The sequence below is a fragment of the Cyanistes caeruleus genome, chromosome 19 (genome assembly GCF_971803275.1).
Source record: "Cyanistes caeruleus chromosome 19, bCyaCae1.hap1.1, whole genome shotgun sequence".
NCBI lineage: Eukaryota > Metazoa > Chordata > Aves > Passeriformes > Paridae > Cyanistes > Cyanistes caeruleus.
The window spans coordinates 11708377-11720905 of NC_141719.1; the positions used below are offsets into that span (position 1 = coordinate 11708377).

The 12529-nt window shown below is 51.1% G+C and overlaps 1 protein-coding gene across 6 annotated transcripts; it reads left to right on the forward strand.

Moving 5' to 3' along the window:
- Positions 1-39: 39 nt before the first annotated feature.
- Positions 40-4498, forward strand: LOC147649854 (uncharacterized). 6 transcript variants are annotated; one of them, XM_086856972.1, is made up of 7 exons: positions 649-723; positions 1227-1331; positions 1403-2493; positions 2572-2613; positions 2708-2877; positions 2961-3040; positions 3118-4498. In XM_086856972.1, exons 5-7 carry the CDS (start codon positions 2808-2810, stop codon positions 3280-3282), a joined length of 315 nt encoding a protein of 104 aa, XP_086713098.1. In that variant the 5' UTR covers positions 649-723; positions 1227-1331; positions 1403-2493; positions 2572-2613; positions 2708-2807; the 3' UTR covers positions 3283-4498. The 6 variants fall into 6 exon arrangements, with proteins under 6 accessions (XP_086713096.1, XP_086713094.1, XP_086713098.1 ...); XM_086856971.1 differs by having other exon boundaries at positions 1403-2471; XM_086856970.1 differs by lacking the exons at positions 649-723; positions 1227-1331 and adding an exon at positions 40-217 and having other exon boundaries at positions 1403-2613.
- Positions 4499-12529: the final 8031 nt, after the last annotated feature.

Here is a 12529-nt window from a genome sequence, read left to right on the forward strand (position 1 = left end):
GGGCACTGTTTTAGGGAGAGGGTTTCCCTCATCTCATTTGGGCATGGAGCAACCGGAGGAGAGGGGTTTATGGCCGGGTCCCTGGGGTGTCTCACGGAACGATGGTGAGGGGATCTTGCAGGGCCTGGGGAACACCTGGACGCAGTCGGATGTGGAGCGATGCTTAAAGGAGGTGCTGAGGGACAAACCTTTGTGTTAGGAAGCAGCACCTGAACAGGTGAGCCAGTGTGGATTTGCAGGGGTGATCTTTCTCCTTTTCCCTTTTTTATTTCATCTTGGTAGTCCCTCCCTGGTGCCCTCAATCTGTCACAAGAATTCCAAGAAAAAAAAAAAGGCTGAGCAAACAGTGAAAAGAAGGGGTATAGGTAAGGTGGCGTTCAGGTGTACCCCACCCCAAACACAAAACAGCAGCCCTAACAGTACCACCATTTCCCTGAGACAGCTGCAGGCAGGAACCCTAAAGCAGCAGAGTGCCAGAACCCACGAGAGGTGCAGGCAGTTCCCTGGTGCTAGGGCCAGCCAGGAAGAGATAGTGGGGGGACGATCCACAGGGTTGGGGAAACAGGGGGTTTCCCGCCCCGCCCCACCCTGGGCTCTCTGTCCCTCCGCAGCCGGGGATTGCTCCCACCCCTCCTCGAGGCGGCGGTTGGTAAGGCTTCGTGCCTGGCCTCCGCAAAGGGTTCGGCTCTGTCAGCCTCTGCCCTGTCTCAGGGCCAAACTTAGGTAGGGTAGGGAGCAACTGTGGATTGCCTGGTCCGGGCTAAGGGACATCTCTTGGGGCCTATGGATAAGGAGCATCCCCGGTTGCAAGCGTAGGGTTGTAAGTTTGTAGGGTTCAGCGGGGCAGCTTGGCAGTGACACAGAGAGGCTGCGGGAGGGCTTCAGAGGTCAAGGGCTCGAGGGCTGGAGACAAACAGTGAAAATAAAAGGGGTACAGGTTGGGATACAAGGTAGAGTGCAGGACTATTCAAACACTAAACAGTAGCCCTAACAGCGCTCCCGTTTCCCTGAGGTAGCTGCAGACAGGAACCCTAAAGCAGCAGAGTGCTAGAACCCACGAGAGGTGCAGGCAGTTCCCTGGTGCTAGGGCCAGCCAGGAAGCGATAGTGGGGGGACGATCCGCAGGCTAGGGCCTACTGCTGTCCTATAAGCTGGGCTTTCCATCCTTGGGGTACCCTGGGCTCCGTGTCCCTCACTGACTGGAGAGTCTTTCTCACCTCCTTGAGGTGGTGGTCATTTGGCTGTGTCAGCCAATACTGCTGTGAAGCAAACCTCTGCCTCCCTGTGGGGTGAAGTGTGCAGCCCATGAACCTGAGCATTATCTAGAGAAGGTAAGTGCTGGATTTTCACTGATGTGCCGCTAAGATCTCGCATTGATATTTGATCTTTTTATATATTGTAGCTGACCAGGAGACGACAGCCTGGCGCTGGCAGGAACTTCCCAGATGGCGAGGTGGCCTTCCTTGACACCCACGAGCACTCTCCCCGCCGGGCATCCGAGAGCTGAGTCAAAGGCTACGACCCGCAGAGGGGATGAAAGCGGGGTGCCGGGTCCAGGACTTGTGACCTGGGATTATGGAGTCAGCTTTGGGGATGGGGAGGTCCAGGCTGTGGCCCCTTTGGCCCCATGCAGGAAGAGCCTCACTTCTGTTCACAGTGCTGAGATGTGCAGGACAGAGCAGCCCCGGGGTGTGTCGTGCCACTTGTCCGTCGTGCCTTCTGTGTCTTTTGTGCCTCTTGTGTTGTACATGCCTTGCCTTATCTCTTCTGGGGGCTTACCAGAAACCCTGGCATCACTCATAGCATCTCTGGGTTCTTCAGCCCGACGCCATCGAAGCTTTGCCTCCGGAGCTCTCAGAGGCCTTGGAATCGCGTCTGTTTTGAAAAGCATCCGATGGGATGTGTTTTAGAGGTCTTGTTCTGAGCTGTGTCAACAGCTGTGCGCCGCGAGGATCCATTGTTGCGGCTTAGGTCTTGAAGAAACGCAAAGATAGGTAGGGGACTGTGGCCCTCAGATTCTTGGGCATCCGTCTTGGCAGTCTCGGAGTTTGTCATTCCATCAGCATCTTCTTCCTCCCGGGTTCTGCGAGCTTCATCAGCTCGCCTTCATTCTCACCCGGGTCATCTCATTCCGCATTCTCTCGGTTCTTGCGGCCATTCTTGTGGCCCAGAGCTGTGTCTCCCCATTGTGTCCCCTCGTCTGTTGTCTGGTGTGTCACGGGTGTCTGGGTGTAGTTGTCCCGGAGCTGCTCTGCCCTCCTGCCCAGCCTGGGTGTAGGTGTAAAAGGCCAAGTCCCAGGCCCCTGTAATTTGAAATTTGTGATGTAGGGTGTAGTTAGAGTCTAGTGGGCGTTCCTAGATGGACACAAGATGTCTGGGGCTGTGAAGTTACCCTGCAGCACTTTGACTTTTGTCTCAGCTTTCTTTCAGATGCGGACGGATGAAATCAGTGGCAGAGCGTCCCATCCAGGGTAAGGGGGTTCCCCCGAGAAGGTAAGTCAATGTTTGTCTTTGCAGGGCAACTGGAACCGGTCACTGTGTTACACGTCTCTTCTTTGTCTTTATTTTTAGGAAGTAAAGCCGGCTAGCAGCAGTCAAGGTGAAGTGGAGAAGGTGAGCGTTGACCAGTGGAGGGAAGCCGTTTTTATCGCTGGGCTCTCAGTTTCTGGTGGCACGCCAAGCATCCCTTTTTGTTTGCGTACTTTAGGCGGTCCAGTCGCGTTTTGTTGAGACCCCCTCGCCAACGGACCGGCACAGCTGCTTCGCCTCTCCCGTGAGCCCTGCGGAAGCCTTACAGGGACCATCTGATGAAGCCTTGGCCTTTTCCACATAGAGAGGCCATGTGGGTGGCCTTCAGGAATGGGCTGAGGGGTTGCCGTGAGTTGGGGATGTCAGGAGAAGGAGCGAGGGTCCCTTTGAGTTTCAGCAATGCCACATCACTTTGTCTTCTCTTAACTCAGGTGTGCCCTGCGACGACAGCATCTGGATCCCAGCGTGGCCAAAGCGCGTGGCCTCAGGACTTGGCCGTTCGCAGGAGACCGTGAGTAGTGGAATTGTCAGGTTTTGGCTGACGCCCTACAAAGATCAGCCGCTGATTTTCTGTTTTATATATTGTAGCTGACCGAGAGACGACAGCCTGGCGATGGCAGGAACTTCCCAGATGGCGAGGCGGCCTTCCTTGGCGCCCCGTGTGGATCCTCCCCGCCGGGCATCCGAGAGCTGAGTCAAAGGCTACGACCCGCAGAGGGGATGAAAGCGGGGTGCCGGGTCCAGGACTTGTGACCTGGGATTATGGAGTCAGCTTTGGGGATGGGGAGGTCCAGGCTGTGGCCCCTTTGGCCCCATGCAGGAAGAGCCTCACTTCTGTTCACAGTGCTGAGATGTGCAGGACAGAGCAGCCCCGGGGTGTGTCGTGCCACTTGTCCGTCGTGCCTTCTGTGTCTTTTGTGCCTCTTGTGTTGTACATGCCTTGCCTTATCTCTTCTGGGGGCTTACCAGAAACCCTGGCATCACTCATAGCATCTCTGGGTTCTTCAGCCCGACGCCATCGAAGCTTTGCCTCTGGAGCTCTCAGAGGCCTTGGAATCGCGTCTGTTTTGAAAAGCATCCGATGGGATGTGTTTTAGAGGTCTTGTTCTGAGCTGTGTCAACAGCTGTGCGCCGCGAGGATCCATTGTTGCGGCTTAGGTCTTGAAGAAACGCAAAGATAGGTAGGGGACTGTGGCCCTCAGATTCTTGGGCATCCGTCTTGGCAGTCTCGGAGTTTGTCATTCCATCAGCATCTTCTTCCTCCCGGGTTCTGCGAGCTTCATCAGCTCGCCTTCATTCTCACCCGGGTCATCTCATTCCGCATTCTCTCGGTCCTTGCGGCCATTCTTGTGGCCCAGAGCTGTGTCTCCCCATTGTGTCCCCTCGTCTGTTGTCTGGTGTGTCACGGGTGTCTGGGTGTAGTTGTCCCGGAGCTGCTCTGCCCTCCTGCCCAGCCTGGGTGTAGGTGTAAAGGGACAAGTCCCAGGCCCCTGTAATTTGAAATTTGTGATGTAGGTTTTACTTTGGAATCTAGAGAGTATTCCTAGATGGACACAAGATGTCTGGAGCTGTGAAGTTATCCTGCAGCACTTTGACTTTTGTCTTAGCTTTCTAAGCATTTCATTATTTGCTGCCCAATGTGGGGTTCAAAAGAGTGAGAAAAACCTATACTGATTACGTTATATTGGTACTTTCTGTGTGTTTTGATAAAGGACTTTGTGATGGTGTTACTTAAGTTCTTGTCTCTCAGGGTGGAGGTCTTTATGTAATTCTAGTCTCTGAGCTTTTTTTGAGGTTTTAATGCCTTTCTTGTCCCTAAGTTTATTTTCTTATCCAAAAATAACTCCAATACTGTCCCTACTACATAATTTTCGCAGTAAAAGAGCACAGATTAAAATAGCTGTTATGCTAAGCTCAGTAATAATGACTGATGAAAACCTTTTAAAAGTACTGAAGTTTGTACCAAGTAGCTTTAGTTTGTAGTTTCTTTGTCCTCCCCTACATCCCAATCACAGTAACATGTTTTAAAAGTGTATTAGTAATTATACCCAGTTTAGTAGAAGAGCAGCAAAAACCCCACTACACTCTTTTTACTAATAATTCATACCACATCATAAAAGTAAAACAAAACACAAAAAACTATAGAAAACGTAACACAACCAAATCTACTTTAAAAAACTCAACTTACTAAACACAAAGCCATTCAATGAGCCCTAAACCAAATCTACTTTAAAAAACTCAACTTACTAAACACAAAGCCATTCAATGAGCCCTAAACATTACTAAAAAAACCTAACCAAATTGCTACCTTCTAATTCATAAATAATAATCAATGCTCTATAAAAATAACTAAAGACCTCATTAACAATAAAAAAGATTAAACTACTAAAAAATAAGAAATCACTACAAAAACAAACTACCTGTAAAAATCCATCATATAGATATTCATATCCCCAGAGACACAACTAATAAAAACCACCAAAGCAATAAACAGGTACATGCAACTACAAAAATTAAAAGGTCAAAAGTAAACTGCAATTAACCATACAAAACCAAATTGTTCCTAACTCAATAATCTCATAATGCCTCAAATCATCAAAATAAAAATAACATCTCCAAATAAACACCAAACCAAAAAATAAATTTAGCCAGAAACAATATTTCTCACATTATCCATGTTTAAAACATATACTTCAATCAAACAGTTAAACCCCCTATAACGATAATCCAAATAGAAATATAAAAAAACCTAACAAATTAAGTACATTACTGTACCCCAAACACACCAAAATAAACACTACATACTCACAATAATAAAAAAACATCACTAAATAAATAAAAACCTACCCTATACCTCACACTGCTACTCAAAACATCATCCTAAACCTTAAAAAACAAGTGCTTTAAAAAGATAATACTCCTAAAAAATTAAAGCAAACCATAACACTCATTTCAAAAACAACCTTATCAACACCTAAACTAAAAAACATAATATTCAGTAAATATACCATATCCCTTACCATGCACCAAGTACAGATAAAAAAATACAGTAAACTATTAAAAACCATCTTAAAAACATTAAATAAAAAATCTTTCAAATATTAAAAAACATCGAGCAAAAGCCACCTAATTCATCAACATCCAAAACTCCACCAATCAAACTAACTCTACCCAATCTAAACCCAGACATATCATTAACAAAACCAAAATCCCAATAACAAATATAAAAATGTATTTTAAAAAAGCAATTAAAATCAATTCCACTTTAAATAGAAAAAACTCCATAAAATTGTCTTTAGTCAAAAACCAAATGACACGTGATAAATAATACAAAAAAATAACACAATATATACTGCAAAAAAATCTAATCAATAAATAAAAAATACATATAAACATCACTTTTTACTAAAGATCACTACTCTTCTCTGTATATATAACTAATTTCCAAAAGAAACAAAACACCCCACACAAGTTATTTTCAAAAACAACTCTCATTCCCTCACATCTTTCTCCAAGCGATATTATCTACAACAAAACAAGTCTCCCTTACTTTGAATTAATTTTTAACAAACTAGAACAAAAACATTCTCCAAATTATATCTATTTTTCCTTTCTCTTAAATCTATTCAAATGCACTCTAAACTGAAAACCCAAACACCAAAAACTCAGACATCCAGCCCTCGGGAGTCTGGGCCTCAACACTTTCCAACACCAAAAAAACTGATATATAACTCAACAAACAAAACTACACAACAAGAACTTTCTAAATTGACCATCTCTTCAAACAACAACAAATTTTATTATTTTTTATTATTAATTTGTTTATACTTATAAATACTTTACACATTAAATAACTTTTTTTTCAATTTTCCTCCAAAAAAATATTTTCCCAAACCAATTAAACAAAACAAAAAACCCACTCTAATTTACTTTTTTAAAAAACCCCGTTCAAAACTTTTCTCCCAAATTTACCCTAAACCAGGACAAATATATATTGTGTGTTATACATATATCAATGTAGTACATAAATATACATTTTATAAAAATAGACATTCAAAAAATGTTTAATTACAATTTCAGGCAAAGGGGCTGTTTGGTGTTTATTTGGTTAGAAGTAGGACTTTTAAATAAATAATATAGAAATTAAAATATACAAATCTATAATAAATATAGGGTTTATGAGGGTTTGGATTGTGGTAAAAATCCCCCTGTTCCCGTCATTTGAGCGATTTAATTCGAGGAAAATCCCTCCTTTTCTGCTGTTGTAGGGGATTAAATTGAAGGGTGGCGCACACACTTATCAGCGACTTGACATCGGACTGTGCCGCCGCATTGGAGGGCGCTTCTGCCCCCTGGCACCAAACGTCTCGCACGGGAGCGCTCCTGGCATTCCCCGGGAAATTGCTGAGGGGCAACGGGAATTTGGCGGCCGGGCAGCCCCCGGGGAGCGGCAGAGCCGCGCTGATGCGGGGCGGGCTGTGCCGGGCTGGCAGGCGGGAGCCGCGGTGCGGAGCTGTGTCGGTCCCGGCCGCTCTGTCCGCTCCGGGCGCGGGGCTCGGGCACGGCCGGGGAGCGGCAGAGCCGCGCTGAGGCGGGGCGGGCTGTGCCGGGCCGGCAGGCGGGAGACGCGGAGCGGAGCTGTGTCGGTCCCGACCGCTCTGTCCGCTCCGGGCGGAGTACTGCAGCTGTGCCCCGAGCCGGGCGGGGCCGGGCCGAGGCGAGCCGAAGCGGCCGGGCGGGCCGAGCCGAAGCGGGCCGAAATGGGCCGGGCCGAGGCGAGCCGAAGCGGGCCGCCCGGGCCGGGCGGAACCGACCCGAAGCGGGCCGGGCAGAAGCGGACCGGGCGGACGGGGCCGAGCCGAGCCGAGCCGAAGCGGGCCGGCCAGGCTGGGCGGAGCCGGGCCAAGCGGAGCCGGACCGGGCGGGCCGAGCCGAAGAGAGCCGGGCGGGCCGGGTGGAGCCGACCCGAGCCGAAGCGGGCCGGGCGGAGCCGACCCGAGCCGAAGCGGGCCGGGCAGAAGCGGGCCAGGCGGGCCGGGCCGAGCGGAGCCGGGCCAGGCGGACTGGGCGGGCCGAGCAGAAGAGAGCCGGGCGGAACCGACCCGAGCCGAAGCGGGCCGGCCGGGCCGGGCCGGGTCGAGCCGAAGCGGGCCGGGCAGAGGCTGAGCGCCTTCCACAAGGTCCTGAATCCGTCCCGAGGGTCCTGAGCGCTTTCCAGAAAATGCTGGATCCGTGCTGAGCGCCTTCCAGAAGGTCCTGGATCCGTCCCGAGGGGTTCTAGACTATCCTGCCTGGTGCTGAGGTTCTAGATCTCCCTGTGGGCGGGGTTCTAGACTATCCTGCCTGGTGCTGAGGTTCTAGATCTCCCTGTGGATGCTGAGCGCCTTCCAGAGGGTGCAAGATGCGTCCCGAGGGTCCTGAGCACCTTCCAGAAGGTCACGGATTGTTCCCAAGGGTGCTGAGCGCCTTCCAGAAGTTGCGGAGAGCCTTCCAGAGGGTGCTGGATCCGTCCCGATGGTGCTGAGTGCATTCCAAAAGGTGCAGGATCCGTCCCGAGGGTGATGAGCGCCTTCCAGAAGGTGCTGAGCCGAGCCGGGCCGAGCCGAGCCGAAGCGGGCCGGGCGGGCCGAGCCAACGCGAGCCAGGCGGAACTGAGCCGAAGCGGGGCGGGCCGGGCCGAGCCGAGCCAAAGCTAGCCGGGCCGTGCAGCACCCTGCCGTGCCGAGCCGTTCCTGTGTCCTCTTTGCCACCACTCCCTCTTTCTGCCTCTGGCCTGTGCCAGGGGTTTCGGGGAGGGATTTCTGGGACCTGTCCCCCTTTCTTTTTGCAGCAGAGCTCCTTATTGGGAGGGGTCTATACCTGGACAGAGTTCCAATAAAGCAAGGTGCTGCTGTCCAGGGCAGTTGGAGTTGTTCTCTGCCTTCTTTGGGGGTGAGGAGCAAAGGCTGAGGGGGACGGGGTGGAGACTGGGGGGCTCCCGTGTCCCTTGGGGCACGCCAAGGTCCCCGCCAGAGGGAGGTACACACTGTGCTGGAGGAGCAAGGTGAGCGGGGAATGGGGAGGGCTCGTGCTGGGTACCCTTCCCCAGAGGGGACCCTGAGCTGCCAGGAAATTCCCTGGGAGGGCTGGGTGCAGAAACCAAAAGCCTGTGGAGTTGTTCTGGTTTTTACGGTAGGTATTGGCAAGGGACAAGAATTGATCTTTGGAATATGATTTTTGGCCCATAGTTTATGAATTGTGTAAGCCATTATATAATCAAGTATATAATTGAGATGTGTCTAATAGATGTATTACGGTTATATTGTGTGTGTGTGTGTATATGTGATGATTTCATTATTGTTATAAATGCAACGGCAAAATATGATTAATATAGACAGCGATTTATTATAAAACAATTTCAATCACAAACGGGAGAAAAAAACCACAATAAAATAGATCAGCGCAGCGCTGGGTGGACAGGGGTCTATACCCAGAGGTACAGATTTACCCAAATCCACACGAAGTGTAGAATGTCCAGGGTTTTTATAGGGGTTTTGTGCCCTGAGGCCAAAACTCCGAGCAGTCACTGTTCAACAAAGCGTCTTGATAGTCAGTTGAATGGATTTCCTGGAACCGGCAAACTGAATCAATAGACAGTGGGGCAGAGTCTCCTCATATGTAAAAAGGTCTTGGGTGTTCCTTGATTTCATCTTGGTTTGGGCCATCAGGACGCAGCGGTTGGCTCCGGTGTTGGAGCCGAAGAATATCTCGGCTGGGCTTTTTCTTTGTCCAGCCTGATGGCCCGTGTCCTGCTTATTCTTTTAGGTTGATGGGCACCGGCTAGGATCGTTATCCCGGTGCCGGCTAGAATTGTTATCTCTAAAATGGATATTTGCGGCTGGACCTAGGGAGGAATCTTTGGCCACACTATATTTTATATTCTCTCATGTTATTGTAACTACAGATATATTTATTTAGGTCTTTACGAATTTTTATTCATAACTATATTTATTACATTATCATACCATTTCACTGAACAGTGAAGTTCATTGGAGTGAAATCTGATTACCTGCATTTTAAAAACTCACCCCCCCCCCAACTATTTTTGATTTTTTTTCACAGGTATTTTATAGGCATATTTCAACATTTTCCTTCCTAATCCACGAGTAAAGGGAGATGTTGGGATTTGATCCAAAAGATCTTACAACCGATTTTGTGGTGAAACAGAGAAAAACCGTGAGCAGCCAACTCACTGGAAAACTGTATGTTAAACGCAGAGAAGCACAAAGTGTTTGATGCTGTTAGAGTTCAAAATAACAAGGAAAAATGATGGGGAATTTACCTGCCTTGGAACAAAGTATGACCCCATCCCATACTCTCAGCTCCTGCTCCCCTTCCAGCGTGGCTGTGACCTGGGCTGGCCATACCGCTCGGTGTCTCTGGATCTCACAGCATTTCTACGTGGCTGCTGCACCCAGGTCCCCAGTACGTCCTGCTCTGGCCGCCTTCCCCGAGCGGTCCCATGTGCACCAAGCGGGTACTACAGACCACAGGGGCCTCTTGGCTGCAGAGCTGGGTGATGGGAGACAACAATGCCCAGGATGCAGCTGTTCAAGCCAGCCTCGCCTCATGGAGCATTTCTTTCTCACCTGTCCATGGTTCTCTCTCTGTGTGTCTGTGGTCCTTTTTAAACTGCAGGGCTGGGAGGCCTGGCCATTCCACCGGGACTGCTCACCCTGGGAGCACCAGTCTCTACCTTGGGATTAAGCAAGCTGCCACCAGAATAAAAACAGGGTGGAGCTGCTCCCACTCCAAGGCAAGAGCCTGCAAGGCCCATCCTTTGGGGACTCGTCTTTTGTGTGAAGGCACATTGTCTAGCAGAGGAAGAGGTTGGTACCTGGTGGAGCAGGGCCAAGATTCCATTTTCCCCAGGCAGCTCCCCCTGCATGCTGTAGCGCTGGCCAGGACTGGGAGAGGAGGGGGAGTGTGTTCAGCACTGCTGCTGGAATGGAGTGGCCCTCTCAGGAGGATCCTGGTTGCTTCAGGGCCTTGTTTTTCCACTGGTTTGTGTCCACAAAGGAAAGGCATGCAGAAGGCAGCACCATCACCCCAGCCCTGCAGTCAGGAGTCCATCAGCTTTCCCCACAGTGAACGTGGTTAAGGTCTCCTTAACCAAAGGAAAACTCAGCACCACTACAGATGTACAGAACAGCAATTTATCCACGCTGACACACTTTGCCCATTATGTGTCCAGAAGACTCCAAGTACTGACTTTACATGTCCACAAGCGTGGCCAAAGCCACACATTCAGAGCAACACCAAGTTCTCACGGTGTACCAAGAGAAACAAAGATTTAATAACATTATTTCTTAGACAACTGCTGGGGATGAAGTCAAATGTAAAGAAAAAATGGAAATGTAAAAAATCATGGATGTTAGTGCACACGGATACAGAGTTTCTGCTTTTGAGCTCCGCAGATGTTTTTTTCTTTCCTCTTTCCCTTCTTGTGTGAGCTGCCTTTGAGTCAGTTATGTTATGTTGAGCTCTTGTGGGCACAGAGCGGTACTGCCGCTGTGCCCCGACCGGGGCCCTGCCCCGCTCCTCTGGGTGACGGGGGGGGGGAGGCGGCAGCGGGAGCTACGGCAGTTCCGCGGCTGCCGAGCCTGGGGAGGGAGTGAGCGGGGCGGTGTCTGTAAATAGCAGGGAGGGGTGAAATAGCGTTAAGTGTGTAAAGTGACACGGCTGGGAGCAGGGACACTGCGCTAAAAGGAGCGGCGGCCGTGCAGGCCGGCGGCTAAGAATAGCAGCAGTGGCGGGTGGCAGATCAGTTTCAGCTTCACGGACGGACTGCGGGGAGAAGGACGGTGAGCAGCGGACCTGCAGCAGGAGAGGGGCGGGCACTTAGGTATTTTGCTAAGGTGTTTACCTCGGCCAGCACCTAATCGGGCAGTCCAAGTCCCCGCAGAAGAGGAACCGCTGCGAGGGAAGAGGCGCTCAGAGCCCGCAGCGAGCTGTGCACGCCCTCCCCACCGCTGCTCCCTGCTCCGCGCTGCCATCGCAGCTTTGCGAGCTGGCACCACACCCGGGCGAGCTGGTGGCTACGCCTCTCCCCGCCCCCTGCCCCGAGTGCCGCTGGGGCGCTCCGATAGAGGCTCTGCGGGGGCCTTTTAGGCGGGACCAGGGCAATAGAGAGGGCCGGAGAAGGGGACGGGAGTCTGGTGAGCGGGGCCCAGGGCGACCGCGGACCCTGCGAGCACCCCTGGCTCCGCCCAACTGAGCACCTCGCGCTCCCATGGGCCGCAGCCTCAAAGCTTCCGCCAATCCCGGTGGATTGGTTCTAGGTCAGGGTTCTAGTTCAGGGTTCTAGTTCAGGGTTCTAGGTCATGGTTCTAGATTACGGTTCTAGGTCAGGGTTCCAGGTTATGGTTCTAGGTCATGGTTCTAGGTCAGGGTTCCAGGTTATGGTTCTAGGTCATGGTTCTAGGTCAGGGTTCTAGGTCAGGGTTCTAGGTTAGGGTTCTAGGTCATGGTTCTAGGTGAGGGTTCTAGGTTAGGGTTCTAGGTCAGGGTTCTAGGTTATGGTTCTAGGTCAGGGTTCTAGGTCAGGGTTCTAGGTTATGGTTCTAGATTATGGTTCTAGATTATGGTTCTAGGTCAGGGTTCTAGGTTATGGTTCTAGGTCAGGGTTCTAGGTGGCCAATCACAGCCACCCTTTGAATCCAGGCGCGGTCCCGCCAAGCTCAGCCCGCTCAGTCGTGGCCCGTTCCCGCTCCCCCGTTTTGCTGGGGTGCCGCTCCGGCCGCTGTCGCTTTGGGAGCCGGCAGAGCCGAGCTGCCGCAGCCCCGAGAGGTGCTGCTGGGTCCCGGGAAGGGTGGGCGGGGGCTCCCCGTTCAGGTCCCGGCCGTAACTTCGCCCAAAGAAACGGGAAGAAGGGGGGGAGCGGGCGGGATCGCGGGAGCGGGGCCTGAGGGGACAGCGGGGGGTCGCGGAGGCGAGCGCGGCGGGAATGGGCGGGCTGGGA

What these genes read in the sequence shown, in the direction of transcription:
- LOC147649854 (XM_086856970.1), top strand. Translation starts at nt 2,808, where the DNA reads ATGAAGCCTTGGCCTTTTCCACATAGAGAGGCCATGTGGGTGGCCTTC. An exon ending in GAATGGGCTGAGGGGTTGCC is followed by an intron (nt 2,878 to 2,960) that starts GTGAGTTGGGGA and finishes CTCTTAACTCAG; the next exon opens with GTGTGCCCTGCGACGACAGC. An exon ending in TTGGCCGTTCGCAGGAGACC is followed by an intron (nt 3,041 to 3,117) that starts GTGAGTAGTGGA and finishes TATATATTGTAG; the next exon opens with CTGACCGAGAGACGACAGCC.